The 17919-nt window shown below is 41.6% G+C and overlaps 1 protein-coding gene across 1 annotated transcript in view; it reads left to right on the forward strand.

The window, feature by feature from the left end:
* The window catches only part of TTBK2 (tau tubulin kinase 2), a 111387-nt gene that overhangs the window by 6105 nt on the left and 87363 nt on the right, over positions 1-17919 (forward strand). The window contains exons 2-3 of the mRNA XM_077261563.1: positions 9409-9476; positions 17149-17296. Coding sequence (XP_077117678.1) covers positions 9409-9476; positions 17149-17296 — 216 coding nt within the window. The remainder of the gene's footprint in view (positions 1-9408; positions 9477-17148; positions 17297-17919) is intronic.

The following is a 17919-nucleotide window of genomic DNA, read 5'->3' on the forward strand; positions in this document are numbered from 1 at the left end:
TATGCATGGTAGGTGCAGTCTGTGTCATACAGCCAGACCTGTCACAGGGGGACTAAAAATGAAGAAAAAAAATGTTATTAAATGCAGAAAAATCTAAAAGTTTGGATCACCACCCTTTTTTCATCTAAAAAAAATAAAGAAAACATTATTTTTTGGTGTTGCTGGATCCATAAAAGATCATTATAAAAAAAAAAATAAAAATCTAAAATCATTTATTCCGAAAAGGGAAATGACACAATTGCATTTTTTTCGGTTGCTGCACCCTCCATCCCCCCCCCCCCCCCAAAAAAAAATGCTGTAAGTTGCAATCAAAATCTTGTATGCTCCTCAAAATGTCCCCTGAAGAGTAAAATCTCTTGTAACAAGTGGAACAAAAAAAAAAAAACTATAGCTCAACCCCCCACCCCCAAAAATTGACTGGTCATGAAGAGGTTAAAATATGATATATTTCACATGCATTGTTATTATTTTTAAATCAAATTGCATATATGAGTCTCACTAAAACACTCCTGATGATCGATGGTCGCCCCATGATCACCTCTATGTTGTGTAGGTCCGTGATGAGTACAGTGGGTGAGATGTTTTATCCAAGGTCACGAGAACAATGAGCCAGATGGGGCCAATGACCGTAAAGGCATTAATAAGCTCATGTTCTAAAGGGTAACTTTTCTAATTGGGTATGTGTCCCTTAATTTTTTTTGGGGGGGGGGGTTTGTAGTGCGAACATCCAATACACTTTTATAGGGGTTGTCCAACTTTTGGGGACTGTTACTGTTACTGCGGACTTGAAAGTCTTCACATTGAGTGCTGGTAAGTATTCTCTGATGCTGGTAATGAGGCTGAACGGTAAAGTGACCCCAAGCATGTGATATGCACACTACCAGCCACATTCCTACTAGAGGTGCGCAGCCACCATCAATATAAGGGAATTGAGCAATGCTTGAAACGTCTAGTCAGAAAGTGACCGGGAGCATATATACTGCATATTTGTGATTACTTGACCGGTCAGTCTCACCACCAGCACCAGGGAATCCTTACAAGCGCGCAATGTGAAGATTCACAAGTCCGCAGTCACATAGAGCGACTGCAGACTTATGTGAAAAACCTGGACAACCTCTTTATATAAAAATGAAAAAAACGTGTACCGCATGTAAATAGTCAGCGTTGGAAACAATAAACATGGGCAAGCATAAGGGTATGAATATCTTGACAAGGGCCAAAATGTTACGGCAAACCAGGAAAGGTCATCTAGCCATATTTATTAGCTACCAAAAGCTGTCTAGCTGATCAGCCATAAAATGAAAACGATCGATCTAATATTGTGTTGTTCCACTTATGCCACTGAAATAGCTGTGATTATTCGAGGCGTGGGCTGAGGAAGTCCTCTGAATGTGTCCTTTTGATATCTGGCACCAGCTGGTTAACAAGTTGTAAGGTGGCATCCATGCACCAGGCATGATTTTCCATCATAATAACCATGAGAACTGAAGCATATAGATCACAAAGAGTGTAAAAAAAAAAAAAAAAAAAGAGTATACTTTATTAAACACTAAAGATATTATAAAATGCAATAAAAAAAACAATTAAAGCATAATATCACATACAGAGCTATTTGAGTATACGGTATAGGTGCACCAATAAAAAAGTGTTGCACCATGTAAACAAAGTACAGGCATAGATATGACCGAGCGGGTCAATATAACCACTTATTATACCATAATAAAGTGCCAGTGCATAATCAATGTAAAGATAGCTATATTTCCCTACTACTACATAGGTATAAAGGAACCTATGTCCCAATGGTCAAATGACCCTAAAGTAAACCTATGCAGAAGGAACCAGTGTTCCCAATATAAACTCTTACCCATGTCTTTGTCCATCGGTGCAAACACGCGTGATCTGGGGACTTTACACTCCCAAGTCAACATTTTTAATACTTTGTCATGTTTTTCAAGCTGTTTCTGAACAGTGGTTGCAAAGTGGCAGAATGCGTCATACTCCTGCTCATTGCTATTACAGAAAACTCCAGCCTTAACCCCTTTACCCCCAAGGGTGGTTTGCACGTTAATGACCGGGCCAATTTTTGCAATTCTGACCACTGTCCATTTATGAGGTTATAACTCTGGAATGCTTCAACGGATCCCGGTGATTCTGACATTGTTTTCTCGTGACATATTGTACTTTATGGTAGTGGTAAAATTTCTTTGACATTACCTGCGTTTATTTGTAAAAAAAATGGAAATTTGGCAAAAATTTCGAAAAATTTTGCAATTTTCCAAATTTGAATCATTATGCCCTTAAATCACAGAGATATGTCACAAAAAAATACTTAATAAGTAACATTTCCCACATGTCTACTTTACATCAGCACAATTTTGGAACCAACATTTTTTTTTTAGGGAGTTATAAGGGTTTAAAGTTGTCCAAGAATCTTTCTTTTTTTTCAACACCATTGTTTTTTTTAGGGACCACATCACATTTGAAGTCACTTTGAGGGGTCTATATGATAGAAAATACCCAAGTGTGACACCATTCTAAAAACTGCACATCTCAAGGCACTCAAAACCACATTCAAGAAGTTTATTAACTCTTCAGGTGTTTCACAGGAATTTTTGAAATGTCTAAAAAAAAAAAAATGAACATTTTAACTTTTTTGCACAAAAAATTTACTTCAGCTCCAATTTGTTCCATTTTACCAAGGGTAACAGGAGAAATTGAACCCCAAAAGTTGTTGTACAATTTGTCCTGGGTATGCTGATACCCCATATGTGGGGGTAAACCACTGTTTGGGCTCATGGCAGAGCTCAGAAGGGAAGGCGCGCCATTTGACTTTTCAATGCAAAATTGACTTGAATTGAGATGGGACGCCATGTCGCGTTTGGAGAGCCCCTGATGTGCCTAACCAGTGGAAACCCCCCACAAGTGACACCATTTTGGAAAGTAGACCCCCTAAGGAACTTATCTAGAAGTGTGGTGAGCACTTTGACCTACCAAGTGCTTCACAGAAGTTTATAATGTAGAGCCGTAAAAATAAAAAATCATATTTTTTTCACAAAAATCTTTTCGCCCCCAAATTTTTATTTTCCTAAGGGTAACAGAAGAAATTGGACCCCAAAAGTTGTTGTGCAATTTGTCCTGAGTACGCTGATACCACATATGTGGGGGTAAACCACTGTTTGGGCGCATGGCAGAGCTTGGAAGTGAAGGAGCACCGTTTGACTTTCCAATGCAAAATTGACTGGAATTGAGATGGGACGCCATGTCGCGTTTGGAGAGCCCCTGATGTGCCTAAACATTGAAACCCCCCACAAGTGACACCATTTTGGAAAGATGACCCCCTAAGGAACCTATCTAGATGTGTTGTGAACATTTTGAACCTCCAAGTGTTTAATTACAGTTTATACACAGAGACGTAAAAATAAAAAAATAAAAATTTTCCCACAAAATTTATTTTTTAGCCCCCAGTTTTATATTTTCCCAAGGGTAACAGGAGAAATTGGACCCAAAAAGGTGTTTTCCAATTTGTCCTGAGTACGCTGATACCCCATATGTGGGGGGGAACCACTGTTTGGGCGCATGGCAGAGCTCGGAAGGGAAGGAGCACTGTTTTAATTTTCCAATGCAGAATTGGCTGGAATTGAGATCGGACGCCATGTCGCGTTTGGACAGCCCCTGATGTGCCTAAACAGTGGAAACCCCCCAATTATAACTGAAACCCTAACCCAAACACACCCCTAACCCTAATCCAACCGTAAATGTAATCCAAACCCTAACTTTAGCCCCAACCCTAACTTTAGCCCCAACCCTAACCCTAACTTTAGCCCCAACCCTAATCCTAACTTTAACCCCAACCCTAATCCTAACTTTAACCCTAACCCTAATTTTAGCCCCAACCCTAACCCCAACCCTAACTTTAGCCCCAACCCTAACCCCAACCCTAACTTTAGCCCCAACCCTAACCCTAATGGGAAAATGGAAATAAATAAATTTTTTTAAAATTTTATTATTTTTCCCTAACTAAGGGGGTGATGAAGGGTTGTTTGATTTACTTTTATAGCTGTTTTTTTAGCGGATTTTTATGATTGGCAGCCGTCACACACTAAAAGACGCTTTTTATTGCAAAAAATAGTTTTTGCGTCTCCACATTTTGAGAGCTATAATTTTTCCATATTTTGGTCCACAGAGTCATGTGAGGTCTTGTTTTTTGCGGGACGAGTTGACTCTTTTATTGGTATCGTTTTCGGGCACGTGACATTTTTTTGATTGCCTTTTATTCTGATTTTTGTGAGGCAGAATGACCAAAAACCAGCTATTCATGAATTTCTTTTTTTTTTGGGGGGGGGGGCGTTTATACCGTTCCACGTTTGGTAAAATTGATAAAGCAGTTTAATTCTTTGGGTCAGTACGATTACAGCGGTACCTCATTTTATATAATTTTTTTATGTTTTGGCGCCTTTATACGATAAAAACTATTTTATAGAAAAAAATAATTATTTTGGCACCGCTTTATTCTGAAAACTATAACTTTTATTTTTTTGCTGATGATGCTGTATGGCGGCTCGTTTTTTGCAGGACAAGATGACGTTTTCAGGGGTACCAAGGTTATTTATATCTGTCTTTTTGATCGCGTGTTATTCCACTTTTTGTTCGGCGGTATGAAAGCGTTGTTTTCTGCCTCTTTTTTTTAAATTTTTTTTACGGTGTTCACTGAATGAGTTAACTAGTGGGACAGTTTTATAGGTTGGGTCGTTACGGGCTTTTTTTGAGAGGTAGAATGAACAAAAGCCAGCTATTCGTGAATTTCTTTTGGAGGGGTGCTTATACCGTTCCATGTTTGGTAAAATTGATAAAGCAGTTTTATTCTTCGGGTCAGAACGATTACAGCGATACCTCATTTATATCATTTTTTTATGTTTTGGCGCTTTTATACGATAAAAACTATTTTATATAAAAAATAATTATTTTTGCATCGCTTTATTCTGAGCACTATAACTTTTTCATTTTTTTCGTTGATGAAGCTATATGGCGGCTTGTTTTTTGCCGGACAAGATGACGTTTTCAGCGGTACTATGGTTATTTATATCCGTCTTTTTGATCGTGTGTTATTCCACTTTTTGTTTGGTGGTGTGATAATAAAGCGATATTTTTTGCCTCATTTTTTTTTTTTTTTTCACGGTGTTCACTGAAGGGGTTAACTAGTGGGACAGTTTTATAGGTTGGGTCATTACGGACGCGGCGATACTAAATATGTGTACTTTTATTGTGTTTTTTAATTTAGATAAATGTATTTATTGGAACAATATATTTTTTTTTCTTTATTTAGGAATTTTTTTTTTTTCTTTTTACACATGTAAAGTCACCTCCCTGCAGGACCTGGAAGGCACCCCGCAGCCATTTTGGATCCGGGCCTGCAGGGAGGAGGAGGTAGGAGACCCTCGGAGCAACGCGATCACATCGCGTTGCTCCGAGGGTCTCAGGGAAGCACGAAAGGAGCCCCCGCCCTGCACGATGCTTCCCTGTGCCGCCGGAACGCTGCCGAGGGTTAATGTGCCAGGAGCGGTTCGTGACCACTTCTGGCACATAGTGCCGGATGTCAGCTGCGATAGTCAAAGAATACCACATGGGCCACGTTTCTTTAAAGTGGGTCTCTATGGTGGACAGATGCCATGGCATCCATTATGACTTGCATGCTTTTGTGGTCTCATACCTGAGTGTATGCGTCGGACAGCTGGCACAGACGTAATGTTCACCAAGCCTAAGAATGCTTTCAAAACTAAAGTGTTAATTTGTTTATTTCCATCGACTAACAAAATGCGGTGAAGTGAATGAACAAAAGAGGAATCTAAATGCAATTAATATTTGGTGTCATGTAGGATTATCATCAGGTGAATGTGTAACCAATTATACATAACAGGTGACGATGAAAATACTTTTCATATGTAGGTTGAAACAGTCGTTACCTGAAAAAGAAACGGCTGTGTAGCAGGCTAAAACTGGGTGAAGTACCGTAAATCTCAGCTACATAGGTGAGGTTGTGAAAGATGTGTTGTGGAAGATGTTTTCCTATCACAGGTCGTACACCATGGAAAGACTAAGCAAATCGACAACAGACAAGGTAGTTAAACTGCAACATCAAGGTCTCTCCCAGGCAAATATTTGAAAGCCGATTGGGCTTTCAAGATGTGCTGTTCAAGCTCTTTTGAAGAGAGACACACAAAGAAATGGATAATATTAAGGACCGTAAATTCTTTGATGAAACTTGGTGTAGCAGATAAAACGCATCATTCTTACTTACCTTTTAAATCAGTGTTCCCCAACTCCGGTCCTCAAGAGCCACCAACAGGTCATGTTTTCAGGATTCCGCAGGTGATTGAATTGCGCAGGTGATTGAATGCTTGCCTGTCCAGGTGATGGAATTATCACCTGTGCAATACTAAGGAAATCCTGAAAACATGACCTGTTGGTGGCTCTTGAGGATCGGAGTTGGGGAACACTGTTTTAAATCAAATGATGTTCAGCAGTGCCATCAGCTTAGTACTAGTAGATGACAGTGGGACTCGGCTACACCTATCTACTGTTAGGAAAAGTCTGGCCAGAGGTGGTCTTCATCGAAGACTTGCTGCCGCAAAAAAATACCGTATATACTCGAGAATAAGCCGACCCGAGTATAAGCCGACCCCCCTAATTTTGCCACAAAAAACTGGGAAAACTTAATGACTCGAGTATAAGCCTAGGGTGGGAAATGCAGCTACTGGTAAATTTCAAAAATAAAAATAGGTACCAATAAAAGTAAAATTACCGTATTTTTCGGACTATAAGACGCACCGGACTATAAGGTGCACCCAGGTTTTAGAGGTGGAAAATAGGGAAAAAAATATTTGAAGCAAAAAAATGTGGTAAAATATTTAATAACATAAATAACATACTATTATATGTGGTGTTATTATATATAATAGTATGTTATTCTGTTGGAAGCTGCGGGACCAGTGTGGTGTCTGTGAAGTACTATATGAAGACGCTGGAGGGCGAGTATAAGAATGGGGGCACAGGGCTTATATTGAAAGCACCACTCCAGCACTGCAAAATAACACTGGAGTGCTGCTTTAAAATCCCATTGGAGAACTATAACTCCCAGCATGTCCTGCAGATCCTATGACCTGCTGGGAGTTATAGTTCACCAAAGGAGTGGCAGAGTGCTTTATTGTGTTGTGTAAAGACTAACCTCTTAATTGTGGCAGCCAGCCACTGTGGTGAGGTAAAAGCATCCCATGACTGCACACACAGAGCCCTCCCTCTTGTTGCCTTTCCACAGCACAGGTTATAAGAGGAAGCCTGCAGATTCTAGTGGGGAGTCTGAAGGACCTGTGATGATGTCAAGAAGAGGGAGGGCTCTGTGCTGTCATGTGATGCTCCAGCCCGCCCACTTCTGACATCACACAGGTCCTCCTTGTGCACAGCACTCAGCGTCCAGCACAGGCAGGTATGCAGCGATCTCTCCCCTGGCCCCTGCTGCCTCCTCCTCCCCCGGACACACAGATCTCCCCAGCTGCTCCAGGAATCTAGCGCTGGGGAAACCATGTGTGTAGCTGCTTAAGTGGAGTATTCAATGGCTGCTGGCTCACCACTCAGCTGATAGGTGGGCAGGGAAGCAGCTAATGAATATTCACTGCACTTAATCATCGGGACCACATGGTTTCCCCAGAGCTGATTCCAGGCAGCGGGGACATTTTCTGCCTCCTGAAGTGGGATAACAGTGCGATCCCACTCGCTGCTGCCCCTCTCCCCACATGCTACATCCCTACCATAAGACGCTCCCACACTTTCCTCCCAAATTTGGAGGAAAAAAAGTGCGTCTTATGGTAGGAAAAATACGGTAATTGAGACATCAATAGGTTAAGTGTTTTTGAATATCCATATTGAATCGGGAGCCCCATATAATGTTCCATACAGTTCATGATGGGCCCCATAAGATGCTCCATACAAAATGCGCCCCATATAATGCTCCATACAGTTTATGATGGGCTCCATAAGATGCTCCATATTAAAATATGCTCCATATAATGTTGCACAAATGTTGATTATGACCCCATAAGATGCTCCATAGACACATTTGCCCTGTATAATGCTCCACAAATGTGGATTATGGCCCCATAAGATGCTCCATACAGATATTTGCCCCATATAATGCTGCACATGGCCCCATAAGATGCTCCATAGAGATATTTGCCCCATATAATGCTGCACATGGCCCCATACAGATATTTGCCCCATATAATGCTGCACGCGGCCCCATACAGATATTTGCCCCATATAATGTTGCACATGGCCCCATAAGATTCTCCATACAGATATTTGCCCCATATAACGCTGCACATGGCCCCATAAGATGCTCCATACAGACATTTGCCCCATATGCTGTTGCTGCGATTAAAAAAAAAAAATAAAAAATTACATACTCGCCTCTCAGGACCCAGAACTTGCTATATTCACCTGCTCCCCGTTCCACCGCTGACCGCCGCTGTGTCTGCCCCGTCCTCTGCACTGACTTTCAGGCAGAGGGCGGCGCGCACTAATCGTGTCATCGTGCCCTCTGACCTGAGCGTCACTGCATAGGATGCGGAAGATGCAGTGGCGCCGAAGGTGGAACGGGGAGCAGGTGAATATAGCGCACTGATTTATACTCACCTTGCTCCTGGCGTGGTCCCTGCACGTCTGTTCCGCGGCGCCGGCAGCTTCTTCCTGTAGTGAGCGGTCACATGGTACCGCTCATTACAGTAATGAATATGCGGCTCCACCCCTGTGGGAGTGGAGTTGGGTCCATATTCCTTACTGTAATGAGCGGTACCATGTGACCGCTCACTACAGGAAGAAGCTGCCGGCGCTGGGGAGCCAGGGACCTGCAGGGACCGCGCCAGGAGCAGGTGAGTATTATTACACAGCTCCGCTCCCCCTCCCCTGCCGACCCCTGGGTATGACTCGAGTCAAGCTGAGAGGGGGACTTTCAGCCCAAAAAAGTGTACTGAAAATCTCGGCTTTTACTCGGGTATATATGGTACCTACAATATGGAATCAAGGCCAAGTGACTCAACTATGAACAAAATCATAAGAACTGGGGTGAAGAGAAATGACAGCAGATCTCTGGACTGATGATTCAAAATGTGAAATATTTGGCTGTAAGAAAAGGCAGGTTAATCGAAAGGCTGAAGAGTGGCACAGTAATGAATCTATATAGGCATCAGTGAAGCATGGTGGTGGGTCCTGAATGTTTGGGGCTACAGTTCAGCACACAAAGTTTAGGATTTGGTTAAGATTAATGGCGTCCTCAATGCTGAAAAATACAGGCAGATAGATATCCATCATGTAATACCATTAGAGAGGTTTCTGATTGGCCCCATTTTTATTCTGCAGCAGGACGACCCCAAACACACAGCCAATTTCATAAGATTTCCACAATTGACATCCACAGAAGATCTGAGGTTAGTTCTCCGAGATGTTTGTAATAACCTCCCTGCCGAGTTCTTTCAAAATAACTGTGTACAAGTGTACTTAGAAAAATTGATGCTTTGATATTTTGAAGGTAAAGGGCAAGCACACCAAATATTGATAAAAATAAACTATTAACACTTCTATTTTGGAAAACATTCTTACTTTGCATCATTTTTTCAACATGAGCCTTATGATTTTGCTGTATCATGAAAAAAAAGAGTTTTTAAAAGGAGATTGGCAAAGTAATGTGAGAAAGGAAGGTGTCATAAAAAATTCAGGAGACTCAATTTTCTTTTTCATGGTTTGCCTGCTTGACATTTATAGAAATATTCCACTCTTCTGTGCTCAGTATTTGATGAGGACCAGTCACCACTCTGATCTTTAGGAAATAAACATGGGATACTTAGTGACTCCTACAATAAATTTACTTTTAGATCTTTCTTTTACACCCTCGTTGCAAATATTGACACTAACTGTCAAGCATCAGAATATACAGTATATACCCCTCCTCACATGTAAAGCGCCATGGAATAAATGGTGCTATAATTAATAATAATCAGATAAAGATGCCCCCTATCCCCAAACTATTTATTATACTCGATACATTTTTTAGTTGCAAAACTTTAGTAATTTTTTTTTCTAAAGTATATTGGATCTTAGGAAAGTACCGTAATTGACATTACGTAAAATATTTGTTGTTGTTGCAGCAGCAGCAGCAGCAGCAGCAGCAAAACAGGCATTTTTGGTGAATCAGTATTTCTGGGTGACTAAATGAATCTTTTCACAATGGATGCACTGATTGTTCCTTATCCAGCTATTGAACAGGACAGTACGGGTTTGCAGTAATCTCTGCCTCTGAAGAGGAATTGCTTTGTGTGCATTTAATTTTATAAAACCCCTTTCACATGAATTGTGCAGCAAATCTGCCATGTCTGGTCATAGCTTAAAGGTCATGCCCCAGTAAGTATAAAAAGGTCGGGGTCACACTTGCGTGTGCAATGCGAAAAACTCTCATCAATACCCGGTACTGCCGCCAGCACTCAGGACCGGAGTGTGTGGCTGCATGAATTTCTATGCAGCTGAACGCCCTAGTCTGAACCACCGGCGGCAGTGCCGGGTATTGCTGCGAGAGACTCGCATTGCATTCGCAAGTGTGACACCGGCCTAACTAAAGTTGTCCACTATTGACAAACCCTTCTTGATAACCCCTTCTCATACCCCACGCTTGGCCCCAATTTAAAATAAAAAGGCCTATACTCTCCACTCGTGCCCGCACCGTTCCAGCGGTGTCGACACACTCGCGGTCCAGGGCTCTCTTGTGGTTGTAGTGACATGTGAAGCTGGCGCCCAATCAGCGCTGGCATCACCGTCCCCGCCTTTGTATGAATTGAACACGAAGAGGAAGTCCGAGATCAGCTTCAGCCCGGACTTCGTCTTCATGGCGCTGATTGGGCGCCAGGGTCATGTTTCACAACAACCGCACGAAAGCCACGGGGCTGGGAGTGCCGATACAGTTGGAACGGGGTCGGCCTTGGACGTGAGTATAAGTTGTTTTTTTTTTGTTTGTTTGTTTTTTTATTTTATCGGGGCCAAACATTTAGATCAAGAAGGGGTTGTCCTAGTAGTTGGGAAACCATTTAAAGAAGACTTGTTCACCTCAGGGATGGTATAAATGGTATGAAAACATTTTAAAAGGAAATAACCGAATCTCGCTTACCGAAAGCTCCCTCAGATTATTCCATAGAACTCATTATGTCCCTAATTACTTTCACAAAATCTATCATACCGTTCCAGACAAAAGATTCAGGGGGTGTGATGAAGTGGGAGACACGTTCCACACTTGGTGGACATGCCCCATAGTGAAATCTCCTTGGAAGGATGTACGGTAGTTACATTAATTAACACTGTCCTGAAAAAGGAACTACTCCTTCCACCAATGGTACTTCCTTTAGGTGATAGGCCAATCAATGCCAATGGTAAGACGTGTCGGCTTATAGATTATATTACCATAGCAACTAGAAACCACAAAGCTGGGCAACGGAAAACCAATACTTTATCGATGGCCCAGGTGAAAAGACGGATAAATGTAATTAAGCTATATGAAAAAATAGAAGCCGCCAGATCCGACTCTCTTGAAATCTTCTGAGGTATTTGGGACTCATGGATCCAGACTCAGACTGATGGCGACTATTCCAGAATAATGTCACTAAAACATGGATACAACAAATTGATGAGTAGGACTTACGTCCTACACGAATTATAGAGTACGTCAACATAACCCCCAAAGCTATTACATTGCATACAAACTGCAAACATTATAAAATAGAGCTCTTAGAACTCATGAACTGGTGTACTTACTTTTTACAAATCCATATCATAATGGCATAGTAATCTTAAGAATAAAATTGAGCTTTTCATGAGTCCTGTTTTAAAGTGAGACAGCTCATGAGTACAACTGTATTGAGTCTGCAGTCACCCAGCCAGACTAACAGGTGCAGCTCGTACTGAGACAAGGAGAAAAAATTCCAGCTATTGGCAACAATCCATAAAAATATGAAAATCCTTTATTAAAGACACTTCAAAATTCCAGGACACATTGTGGGGGACAGGGAACAACATGGCGACACGTTTCGAAAGCAAACAGCGTTCTTCCTCAAGGCCTATTGGGAATCTTTGCCATCAATCACAAATACCCAGTAAATGATGCTCTTTGGACAAAAAAAGTGGACATTTGGACATGATATAAAGCTGCATAAATGAGCAATACAACAAAAAAAAAACCATGAAAACACAAAAAACATGTACAAAGAATTATTAATTGCTCAAAAATTACATACTTGGATTAAGACATTTTAAAATTAACAAAACATTTACAGCACAAAAAAGAAACCTAATAATTTGAGACCTTCAGGGGATCTAATTCCTAAGTTGAAGATCCACAATGCTTCTCTATTGAGATGTAATCTCTTCATGTCTCGGAGGATACCTCAATTTTTCAATACTGACGACCGTACAGATGTCATCTGTAGCTGATGATGCAAGAGGAAATGCCTTGACCAGAGGATATATTCCTGTTGGTAAAATTACTGTTGGGAATGTCATTTAAATGCTCATTAATTCTGATTTTCATGCAACCAATATACACTGTGTGCAGAATTATTAGGCAAGTTGTATTTTAGAGGATTATGTCACATGAGGGGGGACATAATGAAGCACATCCAAAAGCATATACTTTTTCTTGTAAAAGGATGTGACGTCAGACACCATAGGCCTAACGAGGCTGCATATGCCCCTATTTATAATGGCCACAAAGCGAGGCTGTTAGAGACCATTCCCTCCCCGTATGGGTTACATTATAATGCACCACGTTTAAGATACCGGGCTTTTGCCATTGCAGGGTCCCCTCATACCCACTAATTTTTCTAGTTATGCTCTCCTGATGAATCCTCCTCATTGGGGAAGAAATGCATTGGGAAGAATACTTTGGTTTGGTGGCATACCAAGAACAGATCTTCCTGGGGTCCTTGTGAGGGCGGGAGCTATGCAGGAGCACGACAGGGAGTGATAGAATCTCCCCTCCCCCCTTTTTCAAAGGCTCCTGTCATTTGTGAATTGAATACTGCCAAAATGCTATGGATGGGTGAGATCAAACCATTCTTTTAATGAGCACTGGTTGAGCACAGGCACTATATTTACATTGTGTATGTTTCTGTCCGGAGTTGCAATACTTTTACTATGATAACAGTAAAGGTTATATTTTACATATACGAGGGGAGACTCTCCTAGCTTATCTCTAACAAGTCCTGAGGGTGTAAATAGTGTTAAGAGGAATATAAACACTATAGCTGCATTTGTTCCTTTACGTTTTGGTCAGAACGTCATTCCGTGCATACTGGACTACATAATGCAGGATTTGGTCAGCTGATTTCAATTTTCCTTTTTACTGCAGCTTGCACTGAGCTGTGTGAGATCTCTGCAGGGAGAAGGGACATTAAGGAGCTCACAATCTGCTGACAGATCTGCTTTAAAGCATAGGACTATAGTATGTAGACTGAGACGGAAGTTGTCTGGATGATAGGGACTTTTTTTTTTTTCTTCAAAAGATTCTTAGTGCATCTGTTTTTTTTTTTTTACATTTTTATCGGGTAGATTTTTTATCTTGACATGCGTTGGTTTTGAAAGTGAAAAATGGTTTTGATGCATTATGCAGATTGGCAGTGCTACACCATTCAACCTTTTGATGTTTTCAGCTATTTTAATATTTGGTAACATATTCCATGCTTGTCATTGTTAACATTGAGATTAATCATCCTTCAAAAGGTCTGTGACTCTTTTTTTTTTTTTGCCATGTCTTTTGAACGTTACTGATTTAAGCTTCTTTTTATGGCTGTTTGAACTATGTAATTACTGATAATTTAATGTTTGTAGGGTAAAGAAACTCCCTAAAATGATGATGGCTGAATGATCATTTTATTTGTCTAGTTCTTGAAAGCTACTAAAGCATTTTTTTCACCTGGAAATTACAAAATAATCTATAGACATATGGTCTTTTGTGTCTATATAGCCTCATCCTGGATTATTATTATTATTTATTTTTTTTCTTTTTGTTAAATCGGGCTGTGCCTGCATGTAAAATTCAGAGTTTCAGGTTTCATATGTATTACCAAAGTGACCTTTACAGTGCCACCTCCATCCTCCGCCCTTCCATCATTGTGTGGCTAGCGTATGGTTATTCCTTTTTTTTTTTTTGTAGCTCTAGCAATAATTGTGCATCGGGTGCAGTGCTTGAAAGTTCTACACAGGAAGTAATTGCGACTACATTACCGTTGACAGTTTTCTGTTGCTTTACTTTGCTTGTAGCTTATACTTGAGAGCTATATGTGAACGATGTCAGCAGGGAGGAGAGAGTGATGCCTGTTCTCTCCTCCAAGAAAGTAATCAATTAGCACAGAAGAATATCGTGTCTGACATTGCTTTTCTATTCTGCTACTTCTTGTGCTTCTTTATTGCTTATTATTATTTATTATTTATTTATATAGCCCCATTATTTCCATGGTGCTGTACATGAGAAAGGGGTTACATAGAGTTATAGATATCATTTACAGTAAACAAATTTACAATGACAGACTGGTACAGAGGGGAGAGGACCCTGTCCTTGCGGACTTACATTCTATGGGATAATGGGGAAGAGACAGAAGGTCGGGGTGCAGCAGCTCTGGTGGTGGTGAGGCGGCAGCTCGGGTAGTGGTGAGGCAGCGGAATGGTTATTGCAGGCTGTAGGCTTTCCTGAAGAGATGGGTTTTAGGTTCCGTCTGAAGGATCCGAGGGTGGTGGATAATCAGACGTGTTGAGGCGTGGAATTCCAGAAGATGGGGGATATTCTGGAGAAATCTTGGAGGTGGTTGTGTGAGGAACGAATAAGTGTGGAGGAGAGCAGGAGGTCTTGGAAGGATCAAAGATTACGTGAGGGAAGATATTGGGAGATTAGTTCTGAGATATTGGGATTGGGAGCCAGTGGAGGGATTTGCAGAGGGGAGAAGCAGGGGAATAGCGAGGAGAGAGGTGGATTAGTCGAGCAGCAGAGTTGAGGACAAACTGGAGTGGTGCAAGAGTTAGCGGGGAGGCCACAGAGGAGGGTGTTGCAGTAATCGAGGCAGGAGATGATGAGGGCATGCACAAGAGTTTTGGAAGATTGTGGGCTGAGGAAGGGACGGATTCTGGCAATATTTTTGAGTTGGAGGCGACAGGAGGTGGCAAGAGTTTGGACGTGCGGTTTGAAGGACAGGGCAGAATCGAGAGTTACCCCGAGGCAGCGGATTTCAGGTGCGAGAGAGAGCGTGATGCTGTTTACCACAATAGATAGATCGGGTAGGGGGGATACGCGAGATGGGGGAAAGATGATGAGTTTGGTTTTGTCTGCATCTGAGGTGTCAAACTGCATTCCTTGAGGGCCGCCAACAGGTCATGTTTTCAGGATTTCCTTAGCATTCCACAAGGTGCTGGAATCATTCTGTGCAGGTGATTAAATTATCACCTGTGCAATACAAGGAAATCCTGAAAACATGACCTGTTGGCGGCCCTCGAGGAATGCAGTTTGACACCTCTGGTCTACATTGAGTTTTAGAATGCGAGAAGTGAAGGAGGATATGGCTGACAGGCACTCCGGGATTCTGGACAGCAGAGAGGTCACATCTGGGCCAGAGAGGTAGATCTGAGTGTTGTCCGCATATAGGTGGTACTGGAAGCCATGGGATTTTATGAGTTGTTCTAGGCCAAGGGTATAGATGGAAAAAAGTGGGGGTCCTAGGACAGAGCCTTGAGGGACTCAACAGAGAGAGGGCGGGATGAGGAGGTAGTGCGGCATTGGGAAACGCTAAATGTGCTGTCGGAAAGTTATGAGGGTTTTCATGGTCTAGGGCAGTAATTCAGTATAATGTGAGGGCCGTCATGCTGAGGGCAAAGCTGAATGAGGCCAGCCGGCACTTGAACTTTTCCTTCCTACACAATATTATAACCACTCTGTTTTTTTTTTCCTACACTCGGGCACAACACTCCGTCTGACTACTAACCAGTATATCAGAATGGTGGACCCTGTCCTTGGTGTGGGAGGGAGTCTCAGAAAACTGAATGTTAATCTTGGCATTCTGGTCTAGAAAAATAGGGCCAATTTGGATGTTGAAGAAGCCAGGGATGATTGCTTCTTTATGATCACGCATTGCTCTCTCCTCTTTGCTGACATTGCTTTGGTATAGGTGTGTAGCGATGCCAACTGTGAGGAGAGAGTGATTTGTGTGCTCTCTCCTGCATAGGCAGTGGTCACATAAGTCATCTTCAGACAGTCCTGCCTCTCACAAGCCAGCGTGGTCAATCAACCTAGAAAGAATGGCATGGTTCACTATGGCATCTAGCCACTGAGCACCTTCATTTGCATACTCAAATAACTTTTTTTGGGTGGCAATGTAGGAACAAATAAAAAAAACAACTTTTATTGCAGCTCCATCTCTTAAAAGGCTATGGGATGACAGTCTGCACTTTAAAAAATGTGGTTGATGAATTTTGCACAAAATCATAGTTTTTTTCCTTTTTTTTTTTTTTGCACCTTTCATGGCACAAAAGTCACATTTTTTAAAATATTGCACTTGAGTTTTATTTTTGTGCAGCTGAAAACTAAACAGATTTTGAACTCCTCCAGTTGAGTACGGAAGTACAATTGCACATTATTTTTTGCATTGTTTTAAAGACACAAATTGTGAATTGGACTAAAACAGAAAAATTGCCCCCAAAAAACCCAAACAGTTAACTCAAAGGCGCAAAGTTAAAAGGCACAAAGAGTATGAGGAATCGTGGACTATGTATCTGGGATAACTTAGTTCGAGGCCAGTCCTCATCCGGCGGCTTCGCCCCATCCCGTTTCCCCAGATGTACAGGTCTTTCCTTACACAATTGGAGACAACAATCTGTCAATGTAATTATACATTTGTCAGAGGAGTCATAATGGAGAAACCTTACACTGAAAAGTTCTAGGGAAATTTGATCTAGAATTGATTTTTTTTATACAGTATATAAGTATTTACTAAGTTAGACAAGACAGATACTCTTTATAAGAATACATGTGTTTTTTTTTTATCTTCAACTGACCATGATCTTGGTATTTTTCAACAGCTAAGAAAAATTGGTGGTGGTGGCTTTGGAGAAATCTACGATGCCCTGGACCTGCTAACAAGGGAGAACGTCGCTCTCAAAGTGGAATCTGCCCAACAGCCAAAACAAGTACTGAAGATGGAGGTGGCCGTTCTGAAGAAACTTCAAGGTAAAATAACCCGCTATCTTGTTTTATTGTCTAGTTTGAGAATGGTCTTGTATAAAGATGAAGGCGGTGAAATTGTGAAAATATAGCAGTGGAAGGCTTGGTGTTATTTCTCACTGACCTGCTAATGCTACACCGGAATGGCAGGAAACCTGAAAAAAAAAAAGTTTCAGAAAAGTTTTGTTTTATTAATTTGCTGCAGTACAACTCAGTTTTAAATCTGCCCGGTTTGCATATATCACGCCCCAAAGAATGGCCTTCCAGGCTCTGTTTACCCACCAGTTGTCTTTAGAATCGTCCTAGTGTAGTTCCAGAGCTCCTGGTTGATCATGCGCCTTTCAGTCTCTCAGCTGATTTCCTGCCAATATGGCTCTGTTCTGGGCTGTGTCTAGAACGGAGCTGCTCTTCTGAGGGATGATGTCACATGAAGGGGCTAAGCCTCCTTCATTGCAGTACAGAGCTCATACAAGGAAGCTGCAGTGTGCATATTTGCTGATAATTAGAAGTACCTATGTACTGCAGGATGGAGATAAGAGTAATGTAGTGCAGGATGGGGCTGTACATAGAGGGGCTAAAAGTAGTATTATACTGCAGGATGGAGCTGTACATAGAGGGGGCTGAGACGA

Source organism: Ranitomeya variabilis, chromosome 1, assembly GCF_051348905.1.
Source record: "Ranitomeya variabilis isolate aRanVar5 chromosome 1, aRanVar5.hap1, whole genome shotgun sequence".
Taxonomy (NCBI): Eukaryota; Metazoa; Chordata; class Amphibia; order Anura; family Dendrobatidae; genus Ranitomeya; species Ranitomeya variabilis.